Source organism: Coloeus monedula (genome assembly GCF_965178545.1).
Source record: "Coloeus monedula genome assembly, chromosome: 8".
Classification (NCBI taxonomy): Eukaryota; Metazoa; Chordata; class Aves; order Passeriformes; family Corvidae; genus Coloeus; species Coloeus monedula.
The window spans coordinates 32,927,680-32,955,329 of NC_138788.1; the positions used below are offsets into that span (position 1 = coordinate 32,927,680).

Sequence of the window (27,650 nt, forward strand, 5' to 3'; positions counted from 1 at the left end):
CTTCATACAAAGTCAGATTTCTGAAAAAAAAAAAGTTGAACTGTGCCACATTTTCTCATGCCTTAAAGGAATTTGTATTGAAGTTCACTAATATTTGGCATTTTATCCCTATTTGCTGTGGATTTTCATAGTATCTGAAAGCACTGTGGCTCTCCAGGCTTCCATTATAAGAAAAGTCAACAGCTTTACTTACGCATTAGGTTGTAAATGTGCTTTTCTGCAACATGTTCCGTAAACAGCTTTATAAGGTCATCTTTTAAGTCTCTGTTAAGCTTGGTTTCTATGTAAAATTTATTCTGGAAAATAAGACAAAAGTTTTCAAGTTTGTTTCTCATAATAGGAAATAAAGTAAACTTTTTTTTTCTCCCTGAATAAAAACAGTTCAGAATATTAAAGCCGTAGAATATTTCACCTGCAAAGTGTTTCCTTGGTGACTGCATTTAAACTAAACAGAACATTCCTGTACAACAAAAAAACATTGGTGACAAACCTATTTACATACAGCCATACCTATTTATTTTGTTTTCTGATTCTACAACTAAATCTCCATATTGATCCAGAATGGAGAGCTTGTACACAAAACACTTCATTTTAGAACTTCTAAAAATTTTATAAATTCTCTTAATGCCAAAATACAGCTGGACATTATGTTTGTAATGAAAGAAAATATTTTTCCCAATGACTAAAAGCAATTAAACCATTAAAATAGATAGGTTACAATAATAAATCCTCAGCACAACTATCCACTTCTGTGGTTCACTGACAATCTCAGAGGACAGCTACTCAGAATTAATCAGCTGTGGAAATAAGTGATATATATATAAATCTATACAAAAGTGAACTACATTAAAATTTTTAGGATTCCATTACTTTGACCCATTCAGCATTAACAATTAATTCATCTCTTTGAGGGAAATTCAGAGATAATTCTATTCAGGAGTTCCTCGAGGGCCCCAATACCTAATTTGGTATCAATGCTCCATTTCCAGCCTGCAATTAATAGCAAGATTTCTTGTCTGTGTTTTATTCATAGACGTGTTTTAAATGCTGAGGGAAAAAAATTGCTTCAAGATAAATCTCCTATCATTAAAAAGCTAGCTTGGAAGTGGAATAGCTGAATTAAGTAATTTGGACAAATGGTGTAAAAGAGTTAAACAGATAACCTACCAGAAAATCAACTCAAAAATAACCCACTTATCTGAGGCATTTACTAGAACAGGGATATCTTAAGGGAGAAAGGTTTTTCCACACTTTAAATTAAATTTTTCTCCTGTTCACTAAAGCATTTAACACAACTGGAACACACTCTCAGAACAGAGAGCAATCTTCATGTTTTTGTGTGAAACCCATTCTCTTGGCCATTACCAAAACTACGAACACACCGTAACAACCTGTCCAGGTAGAAACCCCTAAAACTTTTGAGGCAAACTTTCACCAGCAGTTAGTCACCTTTAATAAAGACTGAACCTGGTAGAACAAAGGCAGTCTGAGGGCTAAATACATGCCCCTATTGTAGTTTAAGTTTGTTGCAGTGATAGACAACAGCCCTAAAGAGGTGGGTTTTTTAAATTTAGTAAACTTGCTGCTGGTGGTTCCCTCCCTGAATGTATCCTGCCTGTAGAGGTTTTATCAAGGACTACGACTCAGTTGTTTCCCCTCACCTGGACCTGTGAACAAAGATTGAGGGAAAGGCTCTGCAGAGAGAATAACCTAATTAGACTAACTTATTTGTAATGGTTTTGATCAATGGTGAATTGCCATTACAACAGAAACCCACAGCAACTAAAGATACACTTTGACAAAGTGTTTAACTACACACCACACTACAGCCTTTCACCAGACCATTTTCCTAAACCATTTTGCACAAGATGGCCAAATTATGGTGCCTCATTTTGCTCAGGAGCTGGAAAGCTTAAACTTTTAATTCTAGTAATTTCACTAGAAAAGCAACCAAAAAAAAATCCCACAACCCAGCAGTTACAAGACAGTACAAACAAAGAACAAATGTAAAATATTCTGTACATTTGCTCACTTGGAAACACCTTTCCAAAAATATGTTCCACTTGTGTGAGCTTAAATAGACGAAGAAAGAGCATCTAACTTAAGTGCTTCATTTCCAATCCACAGTGCTGAAAGGAGAGAGCAGAAGAGCTGTTACCTTCCCCATCCTTGTTAGGGGTAAATCAGGAAGATTTTCTGTATAACACGTCACTACCTAGGCTGTGCCAGTATTTCTAGAAAAATGTCTCAAGTCACATAAAGGTCTAACTGACAGCTAAAAGGTAAGCAGATGTGAGTAACTGAGAAAGGTATGATACAAACATTAATTCTACTAAATACCTTACGATAAAGCAATCTGGCAAATCTTAAAAGATAAAACTCAGTTAATATTAAGAGGAGATCAGTAAGTACTTGAAAGAAGATAAAACAGTATATAGGAGTGCTTACCACCTCATACTTGCATATACCTGTGTATACAGACACACACAAAATGCCCTCTGGCTGATAAGCAACAAAGTGCAATACCAGTAGGGATAACAATATGTGGCAGGCAATGAAATAAATTTTACCTATCCCAAAACCACAGTGCTCACAAATGTTAGGCTCACATAATGTGATAAAATAACAGATTTTCAGCTATATCTCAAAGTAAAATGAAAAACTGAAATTCTGTAAGAAAAATACACCATCTAAATTCTATTTTTTCATTCAAGCGGAAATATTTTTTCATTCATGTGTATAGCATACTGTGATATGTACAACCTGTAAGCAACTAGAATAATCTCACTTAAATTTATAAACCAGTTTTCTCCTAGGAATAAAGCACTGTGTATTACCCTAACTTCCAGTTCAATTTTACCTTCACTTACATCCCTGAACTTCTGAAGGAGCGTAAAGCCACAGAATCTCAGAGGGTCTTTTGGCCTCCGTGCTTTTCTGACAAACCTGCTGCAGCAGCCTAAGACTGAAAAAATCCATCACCAATGAAAAAACAAAGTGCTCCCAGCAAAAGAAGGAAAAAGAAAAACTCCCATCAGTTGCAAGGTCAGCCCTCTCAACCATCCCTCCTGATAAGCTTGGAAACACCCCTTGGTCACCATACACACACAGGGTAAGAAATCACCTTTCCTGCTTTGGTACGTACCAGGAAAGAAAAGTGCTGCTGCTGCTATTAAGACACACAGGACTAAGCCTAAGACAAAATACTATGCCATACTCCAGTTCTACATAAAAGCTTTAGTTTTTCCTCAGCTTCATAGATTTTAAAAATATTTAAATGCACATTAAAAGTTCTCCTAAGCAGCAATATAATTATCCTTTCAGAACTAAGTCCTCAAGCAACTCAACAGCCTTGGAAACTCCTGATTAAAGCAATCACAGAGAAGGAAAGCCTCGTCACCTCTGACATAAAGGCAGAGTTTAACAACTTAGTCCACTTCAAAACTTTTAGAAAAGTATCTATTAAAGCAACTGCAAAGCTGTAATTTAGACTGTAGAATAATTAGGCTTTCACCTCTTGCAGTTGTTTTTCAGTTGTATCTTTGGACCAAACAGAGGAAACTGTTGTTGCTATATGAGAAAACTTGATTGGACACTACAACGTAAGATTGCAAGAGTACCTGCACATAAAAGTACTTCCAAATACATACAGAAAAAACTAAGAAACACAAACATTTTTCATCCTGACTTCTCTAGAGATATTTTCCACATCATGCACAACACTGATTAATAAATTATTTCAGTGAAAAAGTTTGACAGCTGATTTGCCATTAGCCTTATAAACCAGCTATACAGCTAAGCCAAGTCAGCATTGCTTTTGGCAGCAAGAAGAACCAACAGGTAACAGAACCAAATAAAAGGGCAGATTAGAAAACACCAAGTTCCAGAAAGGCAAATTCCTCTTTTAATGCAACAAATCTGTATGGTAACACTATGCCAAAATACTGTAGCAAGTTACCAAAATTCACTGAAACACAGGAGATCCTTCTAAAGGATACTGCTCCCCAAACTCTGTGAAACTACCAATCAGAAAAACTTTGAAGAGTTTGAGGCTTATTTAATCCCTTTTTTTTTTTTTTTTTTCACTTCTAAGCGATGCCAACACAAGGAAAGTTTCTGGGAGAAGGACAAGTTTCAAGCTTAAGTTATTCACTACTACCAAAAAAAAGGCAATAAAAGTTTTGGTACTTTGACAAAAAGGATGTAAATTACTGGTTTCTGAACCACTCCAAGTATGCCTGACAGTGCTATAAACGTTATTTTGTCTTCATCTATCCAACACTCTAAATTGCTTTATCAAGTATCAAAAGACATTTCCAAGACACATTTCTTCCCATCTTTTCTGAATCTGTTCTATCTGAAAGTAAAAAACAATCATCTCCACAACCTGCCCAAACTAAGAAGCCAAAACTTAACAAGTCAATAAATTATCTCTGTTCAAAAAGATGTAAGTAATGAACTATTTGAGATGGCTTTTTTCCCATCAAAATCAGAACCATTCTCCCCACTCCCAGAAAGAAGTATTAGGGCAGAAACCAACTGCAAAACTCTGCATTTAAAAAGCACAGCTTCCCCTTCCTCTCCCCATACAACTTGATCAGTACTGTTAGGCAGGCACCAAAACTAGGCATGAAGCATAAGTTTTACATGTCAAAAATCATTATTAGCTGCATTTTATTCTTTTCACTTTCAGTCAGCATCTTGTGTATGGACATATTCATTTGAAAAGAATTTTCTAAAACTTACCATATATATGAAAAGAGGCACAATGCTCTGCAATGCTCCCATATACTGTCCAAGAGCTACGTTAAATCTTTCAATATAGAGATCTGGAGGGCTGGCCTGCAAGAAACCGTAAAAGTCAGGTTGTAATTTGAACAAGAGAAAGATCTGGAACAGCATGGGCTATGCTTTCATAGCAAACTCAAACAGCTACAAAGGATTTGATACAGTAGGTCCACACAAAGCAAGCCACACATCATTCCAGAGTTTCTGCTCTAACTCCCTCCAGCAAAACCAATCTCCCTTCGGTAACTAGGTTTTGCCTAGGACTATACATCAGTGCCCAGCACAAGGTCCGTTCAGTAAGAAATACAGTGAGCCTGTAACAAACTGACATTCAGCATATGCAAATAAAAACACTTATTAAAGACCAGGGCTTTGTTTTGAAAGCACCAGCTGTCATGCCTAGAATCCATACCCAAATCTGCACAAGTGCTGCAGTGTGTGTTCCCACTCCCCTGAGCTTTTCCCACCCACAAGAGCAGGGTGGCATTAAGCTGCTGCTTTGCAGCTGAGCTGGTGAGTGGCACATCTTCCAGCTCCAGGGAACACTGTCCTCCACAGAAAACCCTTCTAAGCTACTGCTGGGTCACCTAAGGCAAGGCAAGTGTTCAGGAGGTTCAGCTGGAAGGACCACAAAGAAAGCAACATTTTCAGAGAGAGTTCTGCATGCGGGTCCTGTGCTCCAGGTCAGGCCTGGGGAAATCCCCTGACCTGCTCCAGCACACTGCTTCCTCCTGGACCCCCAGCCTAAACTTGGCTACACAAAATCTGAATGTGCTATTTTCTGGGTACAATACCCTATTTCTCAAAGAAGGGAATAAGGAAGCTTAAAAGATCTGTTCAGCAGCAAGTGAAGTTAAACTGAGAAGAGAACCAGAAAAATGGGAAGCACTAACCACTGTTTCTGTTACAATATGCATTTGGAGGTGTGTAGGGGAGCTGCACTGGAGCATTCAGAAGCGCACTTAGATGCCCACAGATGGAAGTGGAGCTACAGTAACATGTTCCTCCACTATCCACTTCTCCACCCCAGTCCTTCCCCATACACTGCTCTGCCTCTGGCTCAACCCCTGCTTTTGTCTTTCCAGAGGGGCTGGGTGGCTGCCTGAGTTCCTACTGTTCACATAGAGATACACCTATACAAATGCAAGGGCAAGGTGTTGCTTGTTAATGAGAAGCAAAACTTCTCTTCCCCTGCACTGTTTTCCCCTCTGACAGCACCGAGCCGAAAGAAGATGGAGAATACAGCAGTAACTGGGACCTTGCAAGAAAACAAAGATTTTCCTAAAAGCCAAAGCATCTGTGGCATGAGAAAGACTCAGGGCTTAGCTGCACCTTGACCACCTTATCAGAACTTAAAGCTATCTCCACAAACATTTTCAGCCTTTGTACGGACACTCACCAGGGGCTCTAAGAGAACAGTTAAAATTTATGTTGATATTTTGCTCTATTAAGTGTTCTAAATTTACAAAAGGGGATTTTTTTTCCTTTAAAACAGCTTCTTTTGCCTCCCTTCTTAATATGCTTAATGAACACATGGGTAATTTTCACAGCAAACACCAATACAGAGCAGGCAGTTCAGAAAGGAAAGCAAAACTGGCAAAGGAAGAAAGAGTGTTATTCCATATGCAGTTGCCAAAGGCTATACATGGTTATTCCTCATTTTGATCATAAGGTTTTAATCTTATTGCAAATGCAGTTTTCAGGGGTGGCTAAACAAATTTTAGTTCAAAATGCCAACAACGTATAAAAGTGGCTATGAGCTCCAAGGACTCCCTTTCATATACACATTACAGATATAATTTGTTGCAAACAACATGCAATGAAATCTGCGTTTCTAAGCAGTATGTATTCCTGCTTCACTCCTTTACAACCTCAACTTTAAATATGGTTATATCCTCTGATTGGTATACAGCTTCTAAGATCAAAGAAAAAGGAAAATTCTACTTGAAAGAACACGTCTGACAAACGGAGGCCATAGCCTGACACAGGGCACCACTCTTCTCTTGCTGCTAGATTGCCATTTTCATTAAAAAAAACCAAAACAACAATAAAGCCAACAAGAAAAAAACACAGAAGCTGGGCAGTGCAGATTTAATCTCAGCAGTGCACACAGCCAGTCTGCCACACTTTCGACAGGGGACATAAGCACTGATACCCTTTTTCTCCACTGCAGATGAGAAATCTGCTAGCTCCGCTCCCAAAGCCCATGTCACAGTAAGGGAGGCTGTTTATGAGGGAACAACGTCTGCACACCCAGCTGTCTCCTGAGAATGACCTCAGGAGTGTTTTAATGGAAGGATACCTGGGAGCTGTCAACCACCACCACACCTTGCAATCAGTGGAAAACAACTGCTCTGGATAAAAGCAGAAAAAGCTAAAAGAGGTCCTGACAGCTTCAGAGGAAGCACCCACTAGTGTCAGGCAGATATCAGGCCTTAGTTTTAACCTCTGCAATGCATAAATCATGGTGTTGTCTGCTTTATCAGCATGAAATGTCACTTTTCAGTTTTATTCTGGCAGTGTTTCATGTCAAGCCTCAACAGCCAAGACATTAACAGCGATGGACAACAACAAAAAAGCAAGCTTGACAATCAAACTCTGCTCAACTAAAGCTTGACTTGTAAATACCAAAATACCCAAGCCAAATAGAAATCAATAATAGTATTTTCACAGCTCACCTATGAAGTACTGTAATCTGTGTGGGGAAAACAGAACAATCTGTTTTCTGTTCATCACAGTGTTACTGTACGGCTGCTCCAAACTGAAATCAATTATTTGCTTGAGCACAGGATCTTTCTCCACATCTCTACACCCACATTTATAGGACAGCAACTGAAGCTGGATTAGTTTTATACAAACTACTTCAATTTTGTGAACTAAAAAGCAGCACATAGCAACAAATTCATGAGTAAACAGAAGCTGCTAATATTTTTATTTTAAGTGGCCATCATTAGAGCATAATTTCCATTTAAAATCTATACTTATTCACATATAGCTATTACAAGAAAAAAATCCCAAAAAACTGCTTTGGCTGACACTTTTTACTCCTGGTCCTAGTCCAGAAAAAGAGAACACATACATCAGCTGTTTAAATTACAAGGGGAGGGGCAGAATTAAGCATGACATTTACTTCTTACAACTCCCCAGCAACTATTAAGTCTTTACATCCACTCCTATCTTACCTGAGGGATGTATTACAGAAGCTTATTCAAAGATACAAAATACACACTCCTAGCCTAAGGTTTTCCAGGAAAGATGAGGATCCCTCATTCCTTTACTCCTCATCCTGAATCCTATGAAACTGTCAATTCAGGGGTTTGAGGGTGTTTTTTTGTAAGTTTATTGGTTTTTTGGATTGTTTGAGGTTTTTTTAAAACACTCCATACAGACAGGCAGTAAAAATCCTCTCCTACATTTGCTCTTATCTACCACTCATAAGGTTAAGAATAGTTTTCCAGCAACAACTGTATTGTGTGTCTGTCCACAGGAGCATTCAATGTTTGGTTGGATTTCTCAAACTCTGATGCAGTTGCATTTGTTTAACATCTTCAGCTTGGTTGTGAGTCAACTGCTTCTTAGAATAAAATATTATGGTTGCTGTTTAAAAGCTGATGCTAGAGACACAGTTTCATCTCCTTATACACCACAGAGGACATCTCAGCACCAACAGAAATGAGAAGTAACAAGAAAACACATTTGAGAAAGTATGACATACAAGAGATAGTCAAAACAAGCAACTGGAGATCCTGCATAGTGAATTACCCTTCCCTTATTTGAAATCTAATATGTAGGCATTTCAATGCACTTGTGGGCAAGAAACTATATATGTTAAAAAGATCTGGGTTTTTTCAGCTTGAAAACCAGTCTCAATATCACTCTTAAACTGAACATATGAAATCAGAAGGCAGCTGCTGGCTCAAGACAACTCGGAAATGGCTCACAAGAAAGAATCAGAGACAACAGCTCTCTGCTTGAGGAACACAAAGCTAATCTATTTATGAAGAGTCATCTGGCACAATCAGTGGTATGTTTAGTAGAGTTTACACTCCTATGGTGAATGGGCAGTTCCATTTTCCTGGGAATATGCTCACTGCCAAAATGCCAGCACATATGCTGCAGCATCTCTCCCACGCCTGCCAAGTGAAAAGGGAGAATGGCTATGACTACACAAATTAACCTGTTACTCATGTAAGTGGTCTGAATCTTCTAAACCACTCTTTGTTCTTTCTCAAGAAAATATAATTTGTTTACCTTGCCTTGCAATGTATGTGATGCCCAGGTCTACCTCACTAGACATGGGTATTATTAAAACTTTTTACAAAAAACAGACATCAAACCAAAGCACAACTGATTCAAAGGCTGTGTCTTCCTAGTCAAGCCTGCACTCAAACCTGTTCAAAGCTGTACAGCCTCATGACATTTTCTCATGTAACTGTCTTACAGCAGGTTAGCAGGTGTGGGCCATGTTCCATTCCCACTCTACATGCTTGTAAAACAAAAAGACACTGTATCTAAAGACCATCAAAATCGTTTAGCAATAAGAAATCTTCAGAAGCTTTTCTATCTATTAAATATATATTAATTAGTGCTGTATTTACTTATATCTTTCTGTAATTGCATCAGGGTCTGCAGCCCCAGTGTAGTGTGACAAGGCACTAAACAGCTGCAGGACTACAAGCCTTTCCAAAATGCTGCAGGCAAGAATGCTTCTCTCAGCTTAACTTGCTGATGGTAATGTCATTTTTAATGGCAATTCTGGCAATATGGTCACCGCTACTACTTAAGTTAAAAGCCATCTTTTTGATGTCCACACATAAAGATACAAACATTTATAATGCTTCTGGTTTTCACCATCTGAGTTCAAATCATCCATTTGATCTGATTCAGTTCAGTGGGATTCACAGCAGTAAATGCTTGTTTCACAGACACACACAATTAAGCAATGTTCTCCCAGAAAAACTGATGGATAAATACCTACAGCTCTGAATATTTGGGTTTGGTGGTTTGGTTTTTTCCCATTTTAAATATTATGGACCAGATAAATGCCCAGTCTGCATCTCCTCTTGAAAAAATGAACTGTTGATATTAACAGATGGCCCAAATGGACTCCAAGAAACACCAATGATTTAACATAATTATTAAGAAAGAGTTAGAAAAAAAAGTTCTCAATTTCCATTCTCCACATCTATTTCTGATCTTTTCTAAAAGCAGAGCATAGAGGAGGCAGATTTGTTTTCTATGTAAGTCTTTGAGAAACTGCTAGATCTAGAGATATTATTTCAGGGAATCAACTGATTTCAAATTACCAGAGGTAATTTAAGTGTTACTTCTATGCTACAAGAAATAAGCATGACTTTTGAAGTAGGTTCCCTGTATTTCCTTTAGCTACCAAGTCAGACAATGCCCATACAAACAGTGTAGTAAGAATTGCCTTCTTCACATGGGTAGAGCAAATGGCCTCGCAGAAGTACATTACTAAAGTCTAATCATGCCTGCATTAGCAACCTGATTTACTAAGTGTACACAAAAAGCAGCCACAGATGATGCTGCCAAAAGCTGTATTTCACAGACTGGCATAACTGCTCCATTACAATACAGCACTTTATAAAGGGAATGTAATCACCAGTGTACCTTGGAGGGAAAGCAAAATACATCTGCAAAACAATCTGGAGTAAAACTACCTTAAAGTGTAAATATCAAGAATGCTATGAGATAGTCCCCTGTATGTAACTCTGCCCACTGTTAGAAATTCAGTTTTACCAGTCCCTCAAAGCACTACCTGGATGCATTTTTACGGCACCCTGACCACAAGCAAAACCCACAGGGTAAACATGACAAGCCACTTAAGCTTCAATAGACAACAGTTTCTAAAACACAAATAAAGTAGGAAGTTCAGAACCTCATCTGAAGTTTGCAATAAGGCATTTGTATTAATCAGATTAGTGTTTCAGAAAGAGTAGGTACAGGAGATGACCGGCTCCTCACCACTGGCTGGAAACTCCATATAATCACAGGGGACAAGGGGAAGGTAAACACAAGACAGCAAATAAGACAGGAAAAGGCAAGGAAAGAACAGATTGTCCACACTGTTTGTATGGGCATTGTCCACAACAAGATATTGCTAAGCTATACTTGAAAACAGATGACAGCAGTGCCTCCTTTAACTCTGTGTGTGTTTAGGTGTGAATGTGCCACAGCAAATACACTGGGAATGCTGCTCTCTTAGATTTTTAAGAAGTACATTAGATTCACAGGCAAGACAGGCCTGTGAGTTATTGTTTTGCTTATTGTAAATTCTATAGAATCTTTTATTAAATTGTTTAAATTAGGCTATTGATTAAGTGCTGTTAAGTTTAAATGCTGTTAAAACCATTAGGCCTAAACCGCTGGTCAAGTTGGAGGCTGAGTTTGGCAAAGGGATCCACTCTGGACCTTGTGACTTATTCTGAGGGTCTCCATCATTCCTTCCTATCCTTACGCTTTTCCTATTCCCTGCCACCACACAGATCATTTCTGGGTGATTTTACTTTTAGACCCCTTGATTTTAGTCTGATTTTTCTCTGCATGCTTTAACCATGTAGTAGTAATAGTGTGAGCCTTGACAATGAACTCTGTCATGCTTTCACTTTAATATTAAAGCTGCTTTTCCTGATACCTTTACCAGGGGTTCTTTGAGCATCCTAAAATCCTCACTGAGGACACCTGATTCCCACATTCTCCCAAGGAAACAGCAAGTGGGACAATACTTTCATGCACTGCAATGACTGGTTTGAGAGCCGACAAGCCAAGAGGCTGAGAAGTTGTAAAGATTAGTATCAGGCAGGAAACCTTTCTGGCATTGCACAACGAAGACTATAAACCTGCAGGTCCTGGGGGCCAAACAGCAGACATGCAAATTATCTACCAACACCAGTGACTCCTCAGTGCAGTCATGTTCATTATAAAAAAAATATAATACATTATCATAAAAAAAACACCCCACCACAAACAGAAAACAACAGATCCCTTTTTCTCTCTCCTCTAGATAAAAAAAGGTGCAACATGACAAATAAATGGTTTTCAGCTCTCAGTCATTTCACAAAGGAAGCACTGAGTTTGTTATAACTAAAAGGAAAATATTCCACTGCACCTGCACAAAAAAGCTATGTTTGTAACAAGCCAGCTCAAAGCCACAGCACATTCTGATTGTCAATGCTTTGAGTACTTTCCACCATCTTTTGCTGAAGAGATATGTAATGGGAAGAGTGCTTGATTTTAAATTACTTTATCAGAGTGCATAAGAATAAATTAAGCCAGAAACACTACTGCCTAATGCAAATACAGTTTTACTCATTTTAAAGAGAGACGTATTTAATCTGAAAGCATATGTTTGTGTATCCACCCTACCTCATACATCTGAATGACTCAGCAATTACCCACAAAAACAGCTGACATTATTTCAAACCACAGCATAATGAACCATGTCCATTACCAGTGAAATGTTTCCAAATACAGCATCCTAGAAAAATCATCTGTATGCTAGAGGCTTCACAGACCTCAAGACAACAGGAAACAAGTTAATTTGTGTTTTCTGCAGCAACATGTTATTTTTTTTAACCTGACAAAATCCAAAATTCCAATCAACTCAGGAATTAGGGAGATTGAATACTCAATTACTGAAAGCTCCACATGGCAAAACTCAGTCTTAACTAATGCAGAGAAGCTGGTCAGACATCAGCTGTAGGAAAGGAAAGCAATCCTAGCTCGGAGTCTCTCCATAGCAGTCTGAAGAAAGGATCATCAACTTACAGATCCAGTAATGAGGGAGCTGGAAATGGCTTGGCATACAGGAGGCCCCGTATCAGCCTGATGACAAGCAATTCATCTCATCTAAATGTATCATTACTCACCCAAAAAACCACTGCTCACTGCTTTTCACCCAATGTCCAACATGCAAAAATACACCAGTCCAGCCACATTTTCCTATGGCCTCTGCCACCACTGAAAGTAACTCTCTCGAGCTGAAAAGCTGTGAAACAATCCCTCAGAAATGCACAGGGCAACAAACACCAACACCACACAAGCTGTCCTGCAGTCTGGAAAAGCCGAAGTCACACAGGATGACCAGGGACTGTTTGAGTGTGCCAGCCCAGGGCCTGGGACACCCAGCTCAGGACACCCACGTGTCCATGTGCCCATCACTCTGCTGACTCCAGCTCAGGACACCCATGTGTCCATGTGTCCATCACTCTGCTGACTCCAGCTCAGGACACCCATGTGTCCATGTGCCCATCACTCTGCTGACTCCAGCTCAGGACACCCACGAGTCCATGTGTCCATCGCTCTGCTGACTCCAGCTCAGGATACCCATGTGTCCATGTGTCCATCACTCTGCTGACTCCAGCTGTGGCCAGCTGCTCAGACAACACACACAGGGAGGGGGGAAATAAATACATATGGGGAGTTTCTGCAGTGAATGCCCTGAAGAGAGAAACCAAACTCCATTAAGACTAAATCCATGCAAGAGCAAGTCTGACCAGTCCCCTGAGGTGCTCCCACTTTTACTGTTTGGTATCTGGGTTTTACTGGTTTGGCTGTTGATGAGTGGTTCCTGTAGGAGACAGCTTGCTCTGGCATGTTGGTTACAGGCAGACATTCTGCAGCCCACTTGCCATTTAGCTGTCATACTGCTATGCAAAGAAGGTGCTGGCCTGTCCAGAGCAAGACATTGCACTTGCCTGACATTTCAGTTTCCATAACCATCTGTTTTCTGACACACACCAACATTCCTGCTTATACTGGGATACTTTTGCATCTCTGAACATTAAAAACTAACAACCTGCATCAAGTCATAGCTTGCCAAACAAACAGAACTCTCAAATGTTGCTGGCAGGTGAATGAGATTATGTCAGAAAGCGAAACACCACAAACTGTGCATTAAAAGGATTCACATATATAGGTTTTTTTATTGTTTGCCTGTCTGAACCAGAAACTTCCAAGCAACTAACATTTACAAAGTAATTTGCTGTTGTTGCTAGGATAAAGATCTAGAACTGCATTTTCAACATAAACCCCGAGTGACTGAATGTCACCAAAATGTATTAAGATCAAAGAAGTATCAGTATAATAAAATACATTGTAGTAGAATAATTTCTTAAGAGTAAATTTCACAACCCACAGCTAAAACAGTTTCTTTATAGAACAATTTTTGAGGCATGTGAGTTTTACCTCCAGCCGCTCAAAAAGATCCATTTGTCATCCAAAAGCCAAGTCATGTTCACACGTCAGACAAAACTCACATAATGCACACAAAGATGGTATCCTGTTATATTACAGGTGTGTCTAACCTACATAAGGAAGCTTTTGCAAGGCTAAGATTGCATTAAACAGTTGTCAACTATTCTTTCAGCAAGCTGATGTTCAGAAGGCAGCCTTGCTTTTTGGCAGAATTATTTAGGCTCATATGTGCTAAAGCAAACTTTAAGATCAGCTGCCTCAGTTCTGGGACTTAAGAGAAAGGAGTCAAGGATTAGCACGGAGTAAAGAATTTGGTGTATTCCTAAACTGAAATCAAACTAAAGCAGTGTATTACCATGGGATATATCAGAAGAACTGGTCAAACCTGTATAGCTGAAATGAATCATAGTTCTCACAAACAGGAGAAAAAATGTACAGGCTGCACCAGCTCAGCAGAACCAAGGGAAGGCTTTATTTTAAATACTATGTTCATCAACTCCAAGCAATTTTTACAGAACACTGAGGCTGTCACTCCATGAGGAATAAAGAGAACATAAAAGAGAAAAGAAGAAAGAACCTAGCAAATACCATGCCTATTAAATGCTGGATAGTTATTTTTCTTTATAAGGAAAGCCACAAGAGGAAAACAGTGCAACAAAAAGGACATCAGAGAGATCACAGTGCTATATATTTTCGTGGGAATGCACGTTTAGCCAGAAATATCTGATGCAGTTAAAGCATTAAGAGTGTTTTGGGCTGACAGAAATTAGTTATCAATGTGTTAGAAGCACTGAAGAAGCTGCTGTAGTTTAGAGCTTCTTTATATTTGGCATCTCTACTTCATGCACTGCAGTTGAGTACAGGACTCAGACATCAGTTATGGAAGTGAAAAAAGCTGCAGGGAAAAATCAAGCAGTGTTGCTGCTACAGCAGTGACAATTTCAAGTACATATCTGGAGACTCTAGTCTAAAAGGAATGTTCAACAAGGAATAGACATGAAAACAACCATGGATGCACAAGTAAGATGCAGAGAAGGATAGGGAAATACAAACTGTATATATTACGACTGCTGTAAACCACTGACATCTAGAGATGGGCAAGAAAAATGCAGAATAAGCTGTAACAGAATTCCATATGCAGTAATTCTTAAATTATACTCCACAATCTATATTTAATTCACCTAAATTTTTTCCTTCAGATTTTCCGTTTTGTGCTGCTTGTGGTGCACAAGAACCATAAACAGTTTATACACATTTACACAGGAATGGCAGACATTTATCTCATGTGCTCAGATCATGTTTGACTGAGGTATTTACATCCCAGATTATACTTTAGATTTCCCATTCTCCATTCTGTATCATATATTCAGGTTTAGCCACTGCTCTCCACATGGTTGAGACCTCCAAGGTCTGGCAGTGCCAACCTAGTAGTTGGTTTTCTGTCTGACAGCCCATTAGTGAATGAAGTAGTAGACAATTTTGTAAGTTAATGTAAATCAGTCTTAATAGCAATCCCCTCCATGGGCCACCTACATGCTGCTCTGATATAATCACAGATCCCAGGAAAGAGAGAATTAGATTGTGCAGCTTCTTACCTGCAGCTCCTTTGAGACTCTCTCTAAGTGGTTAGTTATCTTTTTTATTAGGTCACTATACATCTGTTCCGAATGCTGCTGGCATACACACTTATACACACAACTGCAGAAACAAATATAGGAACAAACAATGAACTTACAACAGTTTGCAGTGAAGGGTAACAGACTTCAAAACATTTTGTTCAAGTTTCAGTTTAGAGGATAATAGAGTTAACTGAATGATTGTTGAACTTTTAAATACAGTCCGAAGCTTGGAATGAGTTCCAGCAGGCTCTTACCGCTCCCCTGGAGGCTCCGGGGTGTCCATCCCATTCCCCCTCCCCAACGTCATTTTAACTTGAGTTCTCTTAACAGTGCACTTCAAAACAGCCAGGACAATTCTGTCAACAGCACATTCCTACTTCTGGCTTTGTCTCTCCTTTGTGAATGAAGTCTCCATTAAAATAAACAGGTTTAACAATTTTATCAATATTCTAGGGCAAAACCCTTACTAAAAGAAGGGTAACACTGACAAGTATTATAGAAGTTGCATCAAAACCATGGTAGCTTTAAAAAGAAATGGGAAAAGTTCTAAAATTACAGACCCAAGCATGTTACTTCATTGTTTGCTACTTATATTTGAAGAAAATTCTACACTTTCACAATAAAGAAAGATGAAGAAAAAGAGCAACAAAACTTTTAATTCTGCATTCCATGGCTTTGCTGTGTTAACTCTGGTCTTCAGTGTTACCTTTGCTTCTTAACACTTTATTGCTCTCATATTGCAATGTAACATCTGCAAAATAAAGCTATTCATTGAAGACATATTTACAGCAGTTGTAAAACAAATACATGTATTACTTTCAGCAAGATATTATTAGAGTAGTCATCGCTGTCAGGACTAGCACCAGTATTCATCTATACCAAGCAGCTTTTACTCCTCAGTCAGCATTCTGAAATTTAGCTCCCAAACCCAAGAGGCCCAGGGAGACTTCACCTGGTATCTTGAGCAAGTCACATCTCCTCTGTTCTGCTCCCCTCTCCCCTGCTCTGTACCAAGAACTGTAACAGCGAGCAATTTAGGCCAGAGACTGCTCTTAGGACATGTGCAAACAACTGACTTCCAGGGAGGTCCAGACCCCAGCCTTGAATTCTGCAGGCTTTCAAGGGCCCCAAAAGCCCAAAGCTACGGGGCAGCAACACTGTGTACAGGAACTAAGACTTTCCAATTCTCTGCTGAGAAGGTGGTGCTAAGACAGGCAAACTACAAAGATGGCAAAAGTCTGCTTATTTGGTGAACCATGTTATTTCTTAAAAACCAAAAGACACCCCCACACCTCTTGTATTACTGTATTTTAAAAATAACTATCTGTAGTTTGATATTAGTTAAATATTATCAGTCAAGGTCATCCTTTTTCTTTCACATCAAGTCTACCAATAGCAGATCCTATATTGAGACAAGCAACTGCAAAAGCTATTTTGGTACAATGCCATTTTCTAAGAGCAAAAATATCAGCTTAGTTTGGATCAAAGAGAGAAACACTGATAAAAAAAGTGAGACTGGTATTTGTATCTCTTACAAAATCGGCCAGCTGGGTAACCACAGCAAATGGCCATACATTTGTTTGTTCCATAGCTAACTAGTACACAGCCACTTTCACAAGCTGACCACTTTATTTGCATGCAACTAAACTGAATTTTAAAGCACACTTCTCCTTAGTGTTGCTGCCTCTTTTCTACAACATGTTCTGTAGTCACACACCAGTCTTCCCATGTACACACAGGGTATGTTTACGTTTTATTTGAACACTTCTATTTAGAGGTTCCTTCCCCATTTTGAGATCCTTTTTTCAGTTCCTGATTGTGGGCTAATTCTGGGAATCATCCTTACCCTGATATTACCCAAAAGAAGTCACAAGCTTGTTAGTTCTTTAACATAACCAAACACCTTAGGAAAAGGAAGTCCCAAAAAGGACACTGGAGGGTAAGCAGTGGTTGACAGGGATGAACACTCAAGCTCTCTAAGTTGTCCTGAGGAACAGAAAACTGCACTGCATCTGGGAGGCAGTGCAGGCTGCCAGAAGTGCAACTTAGCTGAGCACATTTTCCTCATCTCAAACCTTCCTTCACACCTCTCTGCTAATTTATCCAACCCTTTTGTAACAGAAAGTGACTATCCACAGGCAGGCTTTGGGCTCGCAGTTGAAAACAGACACTAATGACACTTTGATACCTTACAGATCAACTGGTCCGTGGTAATTATCTGCATACACACCTTGGAAGTTATCTCCCAGCTCTCACAGCTGGAGAGTAGGCAGCTACAGCTGTCACTGACCATGTCAAATATAGCAGTTTGGGTTTCTAATAATGTATTTTGAGTTTGCATTATGGAAGCCTCAATTCCTTTAGTTAGCACAAAGATGACCAAAAATACAGTAGTATTTTCACCTCAGTTTCACTGTGAAGAAAAAAAAAAAAATGTAGCTGTTTGAACCACTTCAAGAAACATTCTGTCTTTCAGACTAAAGAACTGGCCTAGCTCTTTAGGCTGTTCTTCCAGTTCTAGAAGCAGAGACGATCTAAACTCCAAGTCTGCTACAGACTCTCAACAATAATCCAAGCAAACATTCTTATTAAATTCAATTAAAAAAAAATTAATTATTCTTCCCTTGTCAATCTATCTTGTCCAGACTGTCAATCAAAGGAACAGTCTAAAAATATTAACGAAAAAACAAAAATCTATCTCCTGGTTGGAAGAGGCTGTGTCAGAGTAATTACAACCACAGACATAAATTTTTAGAACAAAACTGACACACACCAGCTTTACCAGTAACACTAAACTATGGAAAATCTTTAGCTTTGGTAATAGTAAAACACATGTAACAGTTATCCATGCATCATTAGAGTCCTGCACCAAGTGCCCCAGATGTACAGGGGTTATCCATGCGAAACTGAAAACCCACCAGTCCTTCAGTAAATAAAACTTTTGAGAAGTAGAAAGGTGACATGGATAAACTCCAGTTATCTGCAAACCATAACTAGGTATAATTAAACCATTAACTTTGCACACCTACTTTTATCAGAGATGACTTCTGAGATATGTCCTACTGCAGATTGTTTGCACATTGGAGATTTTGAGCTGGGAAGGGTTTTGATTACTTACACTAAAACCGTCTCTCTTAATTCAAATGACCATCTCAATTATTTATACACATGATATCTGAGTCCTGATAAAAGTTGTTCCAAAAGTTTGGAGAGGAAAGAGGAAGTTTATTGAAGTTTTCAACAGGAACTAAGGGGCAAAACTAAACACCTGCTTTTTTTTTATCTGCTTCCCTAATCCAAAGTTTCAAACGGCAGAGATAAAGTGGCTAAGAGCAAGAGGCAACAGAGCTGCAAGTCTCTAAAAAGAGCCCTCAGTGACAGAGCTGGCAGCATTACTCTGCAGAGGGCAACACTGGTGAAGAAATCCAAGACAGCAGTGTTACAGTTATGATGCTGCCAAGGGCCAGGGCGTTTAACAGTTATCTTGGCCAGTAAATCCAGCAGCAGTCCCCCACTTCCCATCCATTTCACCAACACCCTGAATACTTGCCACCTACAGAACAATAATCTCCATTTTAGTTAATCTCTTAAGAAACTGCCAGGTCTCTAAAGCATTTAGCATTTTGGAGCAGCAGTACGATGGGCAAGCAAATCCCCCACCATCACCAGTACTGCACATGAGCTTAGCCTGAAGGGCAGTTCTGGTGTGTGATTAGATCCCTTTTAGAACAAACTGCAGCTCCAAGACAGGTACAGCCCAAGCCTCCTCCAGACAAGAATGGAGATGCAAAGGAGTGTCCTTCAACAGCCTGGAACTGCACATGGCTGGGCAAGAGGAGAACACACCAAAGCCACCTCAGGCATAACACACAAATGACAATTTACATCAAAGGACCTTGGCACCAGGTGCTTCTACTTCCTTCTGCACATCAACCACACCAAATCAGATATGGCAAAGAAGCCTTCTGACACATTAAGTTAACTGCCTACCATGCCAATCTCTTTGGAGAAAAGGATGTTGAGATTTAATACATTTCCTAGTACATTACACTAAGCAACTGTGATGGAGTTTATTTTAATGTTAGTGTTTTCAGCATTTTAATTCTTTAACGTTTATTCCTGTTAACACAGTGTGTCAAGATATGTTACCTATTACTCATTCTAACCATTTAAACAGTATTGTATTTCACATAACCTTCCCATTTGTCTATATGTTCCCATATGCATAGGCGGCAAGATCAAATAAACATTTCATTTTAAAGAAAAAATAAGTTGTGTAGTATTTAAAGTATTTCCTTACCTGTATATTTGTTCATAGGAGATAGGGATGTAGTCACCAGGACTCTGAGTTAAAAGCTGATCTATGGCACTGTCCAACTTTGGCCAATATGTGCTCTTATAGTCTTCAATTGTTATAACATTCATTACTGCAAGAAAAAGACAAGAATAGATTTAGTAACTTCACCTAAAAGACTAGAAGCAAGTGAATGCTCTGTGATTTCACACCACACCAATAAGCAGGCCAAAAAACCTGGGAACAGCTCACTTCCACCAAGACAACCTCATCTAAAACTAAAGTCCAGACTTGAATTTGTATCTTTGTAATTACAAAAAATAAAATCAGGAAACCTGCCAAATCAATGCTTGGGTATTTCTCTGGGGCCCAAGTAACAAGGAAAAGCAAACCCCTGGGAGTTCTAAGATGAAAATATAATGACAAAAATTTATTAAAAGATTAGTTCAGATTAATGAATTATGTAATTTTGTGGCAGTTCAGAATCAATTATTAACATGGCATCTTCACATTCAGGAGAACAAGCTCTGGCCAAGACTTATTATTATTTCTGAATAATCCTTCCCAGCAGATGTATTAATTTCACAAGTCTCAGGTGGGACCAGCACCTTCCTCGGTCTAAAAGCTGATGCAATTCCCTCTGCCTTCAACTTCAGTTAGGCTTCCAGGCAACTTTTTTGTATCTGTATTGCAGTTCCCCTCTAGCAGGGACAATTACACTCCTTTTCCAGATAAGGATCACCGCAGGGAAGAATAGGAGGTGTTTAAATTAGCGTTCCCCACTGCTCCCTGATCTTCCTCCTGAGCTTCCCAACTGCACCCTCTTGCACCAGTGACTCAGGGTGCCTTCAAAGCCACAGAAGGGTTTGGATCTCTCTTTTCAGGGAGGATTTCTGAACCAACCACTCGTGGCTCAGTTCCAACAGGTTCACACCCTCCCTTCAGGGCCGTACTCTCAGCACTACCTCCCTGCCTTGTCACACCACCACGGCTTCACAGCACCCACTCAAAAAAGCCCTCAGCAACCAACAGCACCTTAACCAAACCTATGATTTGAATTCAAGCTATGAAATCAAATCAAATCTATCAAAATAAAAAAGGATCAAAACTATCCAGCACAGGAAATCTAAAATAATTTCTTCATCTGAACTGCGCATATAAGTCTGGGCTATATGGAACAGAGAATAAAGATACTTCTCACCCCACACAGACCAGTTTAGACACAACACTGGAGAGAAATCTTTTGGTTAGGGATGAATTTTAAATACACATTTAAATGTAGATTCACTGCTGGGTTTGAGAAGCAGTATTTTTGAAAGGTATTTTCACAAGGGGTTGAAAGGAGCTGAGTGAGTCACTTTTGGCAGCATTGTGAGGAACAATTCTAAGGAAATTGGCAAAACAGTTAGGAGTACCGTGAGGGGGAAAAAAAGATTATAAAGAGAACCTGGAATAGAGAGAGGTGTGAGACAAGGAAGTGTTGGAACTCTCTCTGTACAAGCAAGTACTACAGATTTCTTTGTGTGTCTTGTTAGGGTATTTCAGCCAGAAACTTTGGTTAGAGAAGGATGTTAGTGCAGCACTCCCGGCTCCTCTTCATCCAGCTACAGCCATGGGTCCACCCTTGCTCCATAGCTGTCACAGAATCACATCTAGCTAACCTCAAGGTGTCTGAGCAGTGGCCAGGTCCCCACTACCACGTGCTGCAGGACACTGCCCCAAGAGCCCAGCGTGCAATCCAAAAGGACATCCCTGTTTGCTAACAGGTGAATGATGGTCACAGGGCTGGGTACACAGCCACCAGCATTTCAGTTAACAAGTCCAACAAGTCGGCTCCCCCACTAAAAGCATCCACGCAGTCAGCAACAGCAGAGCACCTCCCTGGCAGTAAACTCAGCCTTTATTCCTTGCCTTGCAATGCCTTGTTTGAGTTCTCATCCCTTACAGAGCCCATGCTCCAGGCACATGTTCTCAGGAGCAGCTCCACACAGTACTTTTACTATTCCTGCTTACACTCAGCAGTAAGACTTGAGCTTTTGTTTTTTACTTTGTTACCCCAAAAAAGATGGGCCTCCACAGAACCATTCTGTTCCACAGAAAATATTACACTGAAGTCAGCATAAACATTAGACCAAGTCCTGCTTTAAGATTGCAATTTATAGTCACGCCCACATCTGGTTTAACATATTAAATGAGCCCTATTAATTTTTAAAAAATAGTCAAGTAAGAATTGAGAATACTGCAAAATAATTTTACCAGGCTGTTGAGATGTTAATTTTTTTTTTTTTAACAATATGGAAAAAAAAAACCAGCAGCAGACAGGAAGGTCTGCCCATTAGACATGCTGCACAGGTGAAGGACAAAATCCTTTTATGAACAGCCCCATGAGACTTGCATAGAAAATGTACTGATAAATTCACAGTAACATTCTAGAAAAGCTTCATTCTCATTCAAAAGTCTCTTACATGTACTATGTAATTTGATTTCCACACTTCAGTTCTGAAACTAAACCTACCACAATATTTACATAGCTAGAAGTCCAAGACTATAAACCGAATAATCACTATTTTTATTCTTCTAATCCAGAAAACAAAGTACTTTAAAATTTTAATAACTACCACAAGTTAGTAATGTCCTTTTTTCTCCTGGCAGTGCTTACACACACAAAAGTGAAGGGTGGTGTAAAGTAAGACCTTCCAACTACAAAGTCTGCAAGAACAAGGTCGAGACCAGGAAGGAAGGAATCACACGGATCCTTAGCAAGGAAAGACAGACTGTCCTTTAAGTTTTTACTTTTCCATCTTTTTAGGATGTCGTGCTTAAATGCTTATCCCTACATTAGGTATTCAATATTTAAAAGGATTTGCCCAACAGCTTCTGCTCCCAAACCGAAATTTAGTTGGTTTCTGGGAAGTGACACTGATATTCTGTAAGCAAGCATGCTAGAATGCACGATTTTACCCAATTTCAGCAAGTTTGGGGGGGGTGGGACTGGGAGAGAAATCATTCTGATAGAATCGAAGTAAGTCAGTATTTTCCAGAGAATTCAGATTTTCCAGAGAATTATTAAAGACTTCACAAGTAAAGTTTGAGCAACAACTGCTGCTTTTTCATACGCAAAAAAGTTCAAAAGGAAAACTTTAAGTGAAATGCAGCAGTGAAACCATTTAAGTAAAAAAGAATATGCATGAGCTATCATAACCTAGATATATCAGTATTATAGTCAAAATGGAAACACTGGCTGCTTCAAGCTACCAAATTCTTTGATATCAACTTCAATGAAAAGAATGGCAAAACCCACTAAGATTTAAAAAAAAAAAATACAACAACAAAAAAAAACAAACCACCAAGAGTAGATATAGATCTCCCACAAAACTGGTAATAAAACCTTACACACATTCACTTTTTCAAATCTGTAGCTAAAAAACAAGAGACAGAGCAGGATGGCTGATCCAACCTACTGCCAACTATGTAGACATCAGTCTGACAATTATCTGTCATTTATTCTGGCAATAAAAATGAAAGAAAGCAACTAGGCATCTTTCAGAAGCTGTATTTCATCTCACCAAGTGACATACACAAAACTTCACTGCTCAATTAGCAGTGCACCCTACAATCCTCTGTATTTTGCTAAAGTGTACAAACTCTTCAGGCAGCTGTCCAAGACTCATCTAGACTGTGGCCCTGTGCTTTCCTTTTTCTCAGCCCCCATGCGCATGTTTTCACAAAAGATTTTGCTCTGCCCCCCTGCCTGACACATCCCAGCATACATTAGCAAGCTTATGAGTTTGTCCTGTGGTTGCTTCCAATTCTATTCTATTTTTATAACCTGTTTCTCAGCCTGCATTAAGGCTGGTTAGTAAAAGCAACTTTTTCTTCATCAGACCATTTGCCTACGCAGCAGTGCACACACACTGCACTGAACAATGTTATGCAACAGGGAAGGCAACAGATTTAATAGATATGCCAGTGCACACAGCCACCACATGTGCCTGTCCCAAATGGCACTGGCATCAACCACATTTATAACCATCCCTGCTTGAAAAGGGTAAAAGAAACAAGAAGGAAACTCTTCATTGTTCACCACAATCGAGTTATGCTGCAATTACTGTTACAGAAGAGTTTTCCTTAAAGTACTAAAAGTTCTTAGTCTTCTTTTCTCCCTCATGTACTTTGCAAAATACTTTTCACAACACTATTGCCTTATAAATCCACAACCATGACTGAAGCTGATCAACTGTAAGTATTTAAAGTTTACCATAATACAGAAGTTTTTCTTAAGTTGCTTCAAGTAGAAGAAAAGCTATTTAAGAAAAGCTATTAAATGAACTGTGCATTATTCCAATTTTAGTTCTCAGTCTTACCAAAATCTCAAGGAAGGAGAACTGGATTTAGCCCCTCTGAAAGACAGGAAGGATACTCTGTCCAGGACAGCCTCTGCCTCATGCAGCAAGGTGGGACTTGTTGCTCATTCAACTCCGGAACTGCCTCATGCAGCAGAGGACAACTTTCCTATCAAGCTCAGGACTGGCAAACAGCTTCTCCACACGTGTTCTGCCATTACTGGGACAGAGCAGGCAGCAGGGATCCTGCACTCGCTGTTTCCCTCTTTGGGAACATTTACATCCAAAGTGACCTCTCTCCCTTTTTTCTATGTGTGAAAACTAAACAAAGGTGATTAAGGGGATCCTCTGTCAGAGCCAGGATCAGAACAGGCAGGATCTCAACTCAGCTCCTTTAGCTTCTCAGTCAATACTGCTTCACTGGACTTGTTCTATTCATTTCCATGTACCATCACAACTATCCTCAACACAAAGGAGTGGAAAAGTTCTAATGAATTTCACTTAGAGAATTTTCTATTTGCAGGAAAATAATTAAAAAAAAAAAATATCTGTAAGATATTACGTTGGGATACCAGTGCTGGAGAAGTGAAAACAAGAACTCCAAAACCACATCCTAAGGAAAATCATGCTCTCCTGCTGCTTCTCCCCCTCAGACATAGATTGTGGATTAGCTGGACAGTCACCTTCCCACTTGCTGGAGGTCCAGCTTGAAAACCATTTTCATTCTGACACAGAAGAAGAAACTAAGATTCTGAATATCTGGACTAGGAATTCAAGAGCCTAGTTTAGCAAGGTTGAACATCTCATTTCAGCTGTCTCGAGTGTTTAAAAGCCACCCCAAGCTACCTGGAGCCCTGACAAGCAAGGCAGGCAAAGTACCAGGGAGCTCACAGAGCCTGGCAGTCCCAACTTCAAAGCAGCCAGCCTTGGCCATGTGCCACAAAACCCAGGCTACCCGAGAAGCAGAAATCCAGAAGCCTGAACTTTGAGCCTTTGATCATCTCTGGACATGGACAGGTGAGAGAGCACTGGGGAGCGCAGGGAGGGCACACCAAATAAAGTGCATTTCCCATCAAAATGTTATCGTGGTAATTACACAGTTACACTTCCAGGAGTGCTTTTAACTATCCAAATCCAAGTTTTCCGACATTCTACGGGAAAAAAAGGTCTATTTTGCCCAGAGAAGTGACTTTTGGAAACAGAAGTAGAACTGAAATGTATAGCAAAAGATCTTCCCTTCCCTCGATCCCAGCTCAGAAAAAAATAGGGGGAAAATGCCATTTTTGTTAAAAGCTACACGTGAAAGCCATTTTGGAACCCCTCCAAGGCCAGGAGAGAACCTGGTCTAGAGGAAGGTGTCCCTGCTCACAGAAAGGGGGTTGGAACAAGATGGTCTTTAAAGTCCCTTCCAACCCAAACCATTCTGTAATGTTATGATTCTATTTTTGGGGCTAACTTGGGTAAGTTAATCCTCGGTCGTTCTCATCAGGCCTTTGCAGATACCTGTCCTTTCTGGGATAGCATGCCCCTTCCAGGGGCTCTGCCCACATCTGCCACCAGCAATCCCAAACTGGCTTCCAATTCATCTCTAGGTTTTTCAGGCAGAGAGACAAAGTCTATAGGAAAGTACGATCTAAGCTAAAAGGCTTCAGAAAAAGCAGCAGCCCAAAACCCTGCCGACGCTCACTCTCCCAGGTCTACAGCCAGATCTACCGTGACAGGAAAGCAGAAGTTGGGGCGCTGTGCGAGGAAAGGTTATTTTCGCCTTCCAAAGCGCCTTAACCCGTTTGACTTCGCTTCGAGAAGCCTCTCGGGGCGAGACCCGCGTCGGGGTAGGACAGCGCTGAGCCCGGCCCCAGACGGAGCGGGGGCAGCGGGTTCAGCGGAGCAGGCGAGGCCCCCCCGCGCCCGGGCCAGGGTCACTCACGGAACTTGGAGGTCGAGGCGCTGATGTTGATGGCGGCGATGGCCCCGGCCGCCCCCGCCCTGCCGGCGGCTGTCCCCGGCTCGCAGCCCCGCAGCCCCGCGCCGTTGTGCTCGGGCCCCGCGGGGCGCGGCGGCCCGGCCGGCGGCAGCAGCCGCTCCCCGAGCAGGTGCCGCCCGTAGCCGCCCGCGCCCCAGTTGTTGTGGTTCTGGTCGTCCATCATGGCCTCGCCGCCCTCCTCCTCCATGCTCTCCTCCTCCATGGCGGGCGCCTGGCTGCGGGAGCGGGGCGGGATCAGCGCCCGCCGCCCATCGCCGCCGCCTCAGGCCCGGCGGGGCTCGGCGGGCTCGGCCCGGGCCCCAGCCCAGCTCCGGCCGCGCCGCGCGACACTTCGCGCCGGGCGGAACACGGCGACCGCGCCGGGCGGCACCGGCGTGGGGCATGCTGGGGGATGTAGTCCTACGGGGCGGAGCGACTGGCGCCGCGCGGAAGGAGGCGCGGTCGGCGCGGGTTCCCTCCCCGCCCGCGCCTGGGGTTCGCGCTTCCCGGTTCTCCGATGCCACGGAGGTTTTCCCTGGAGCGGGGAGGCTCCGGCAGCGCCCGAGCGGAGAGCGCGCCCCGTGCCGACAGCGCCCCCTGGCGGGCCCGCGGCGGCCGGGAAGGGACAACCCTCTGGAAAAGAGACCGCCCGTGGATCGGGATGTCAGCCCCCTCCCCGCTCTTCGGCACCTGCCCGGGCTAGTGCAAGGTGTCCCGCCCCATGGCGGGGCTTGGAGCCAAACGATCCTTAAGGTCCTTTCCAGCCCAGCCTGTTCTGGGACCTGTGAAGTCCCTGCACAACGCTGCTCCCTTACAGCGTTTCCCTTCTCCTGTTAATAGGGGGAATAGCCTGCACAAATAGCGTATAAAACCGTTTGTCTTGCTATAAACGATGTAACAGTTAAAAAGTACTTTTTAATATTCTCCTCGCCGAGAACTGAAGCTATAGGGCAAGGATTAATGGATACAAATTGAAAGAGGGGAAATTTAGGTCAGGTATTAGGAAGAAATTCTTTCCGTGAGTGTGGTGAGACACTGGAACAGGTTCCCCACGGAAGTCATGAATACCCCGTCCCTGGCAGTGTTCCGGGACAATTTGGATGAGCCTTGAGCAACTTGGCCTAGTGGAAGGTGTCCGTGTCCATGGCAGTGCAGTTGGGACTAGATGGTCCTTAAGGTCCCTTCCAACCCCTTCATGTTCCATGATTCTCTGATAATATTGCCTAGTTGCCTTCGAGTACACTTACTTTAAGTTCTATTTTCATTTTCACCTGGGTACTGTGATGGAAGAACGGAAATAGGTAGTGGGTTTTTACTGAAAATAGATTTCCACTGTGTCGGTTTTTGATCTTGCTTGGCAAACAAAAAAAAAAAGTGAAGAACGTAGATAAAATCAGAGGTGCCTTGCCTTCTTTCCAAAATGTCTC

At 41.1% G+C, this 27,650-nt stretch overlaps 1 protein-coding gene across 2 annotated transcripts in view; it reads right to left on the minus strand.

Moving 5' to 3' along the window:
- The window catches only part of CACUL1 (CDK2 associated cullin domain 1), a 42,777-nt gene extending 16,205 nt beyond the window's left edge, over positions 1-26,572 (minus strand). Inside the window, exons 1-5 of one of the 2 annotated variants that reach the window (XM_082286578.1) lie at positions 26,188-26,572; positions 19,924-20,050; positions 15,600-15,702; positions 4,747-4,842; positions 194-296 (exon numbers count right to left, since the gene is read on the minus strand). In XM_082286578.1, the coding sequence (XP_082142704.1) occupies positions 194-296; positions 4,747-4,842; positions 15,600-15,702; positions 19,924-20,050; positions 26,188-26,446 (688 nt within the window). In that variant the 5' untranslated portion in view covers positions 26,447-26,572. The remainder of the gene's footprint in view (positions 1-193; positions 297-4,746; positions 4,843-15,599; positions 15,703-19,923; positions 20,051-26,187) is intronic. The other variant, XM_082286579.1, reaches the window with a different exon arrangement.
- Between the last annotated feature and the right edge of the window lie 1,078 nt (positions 26,573-27,650).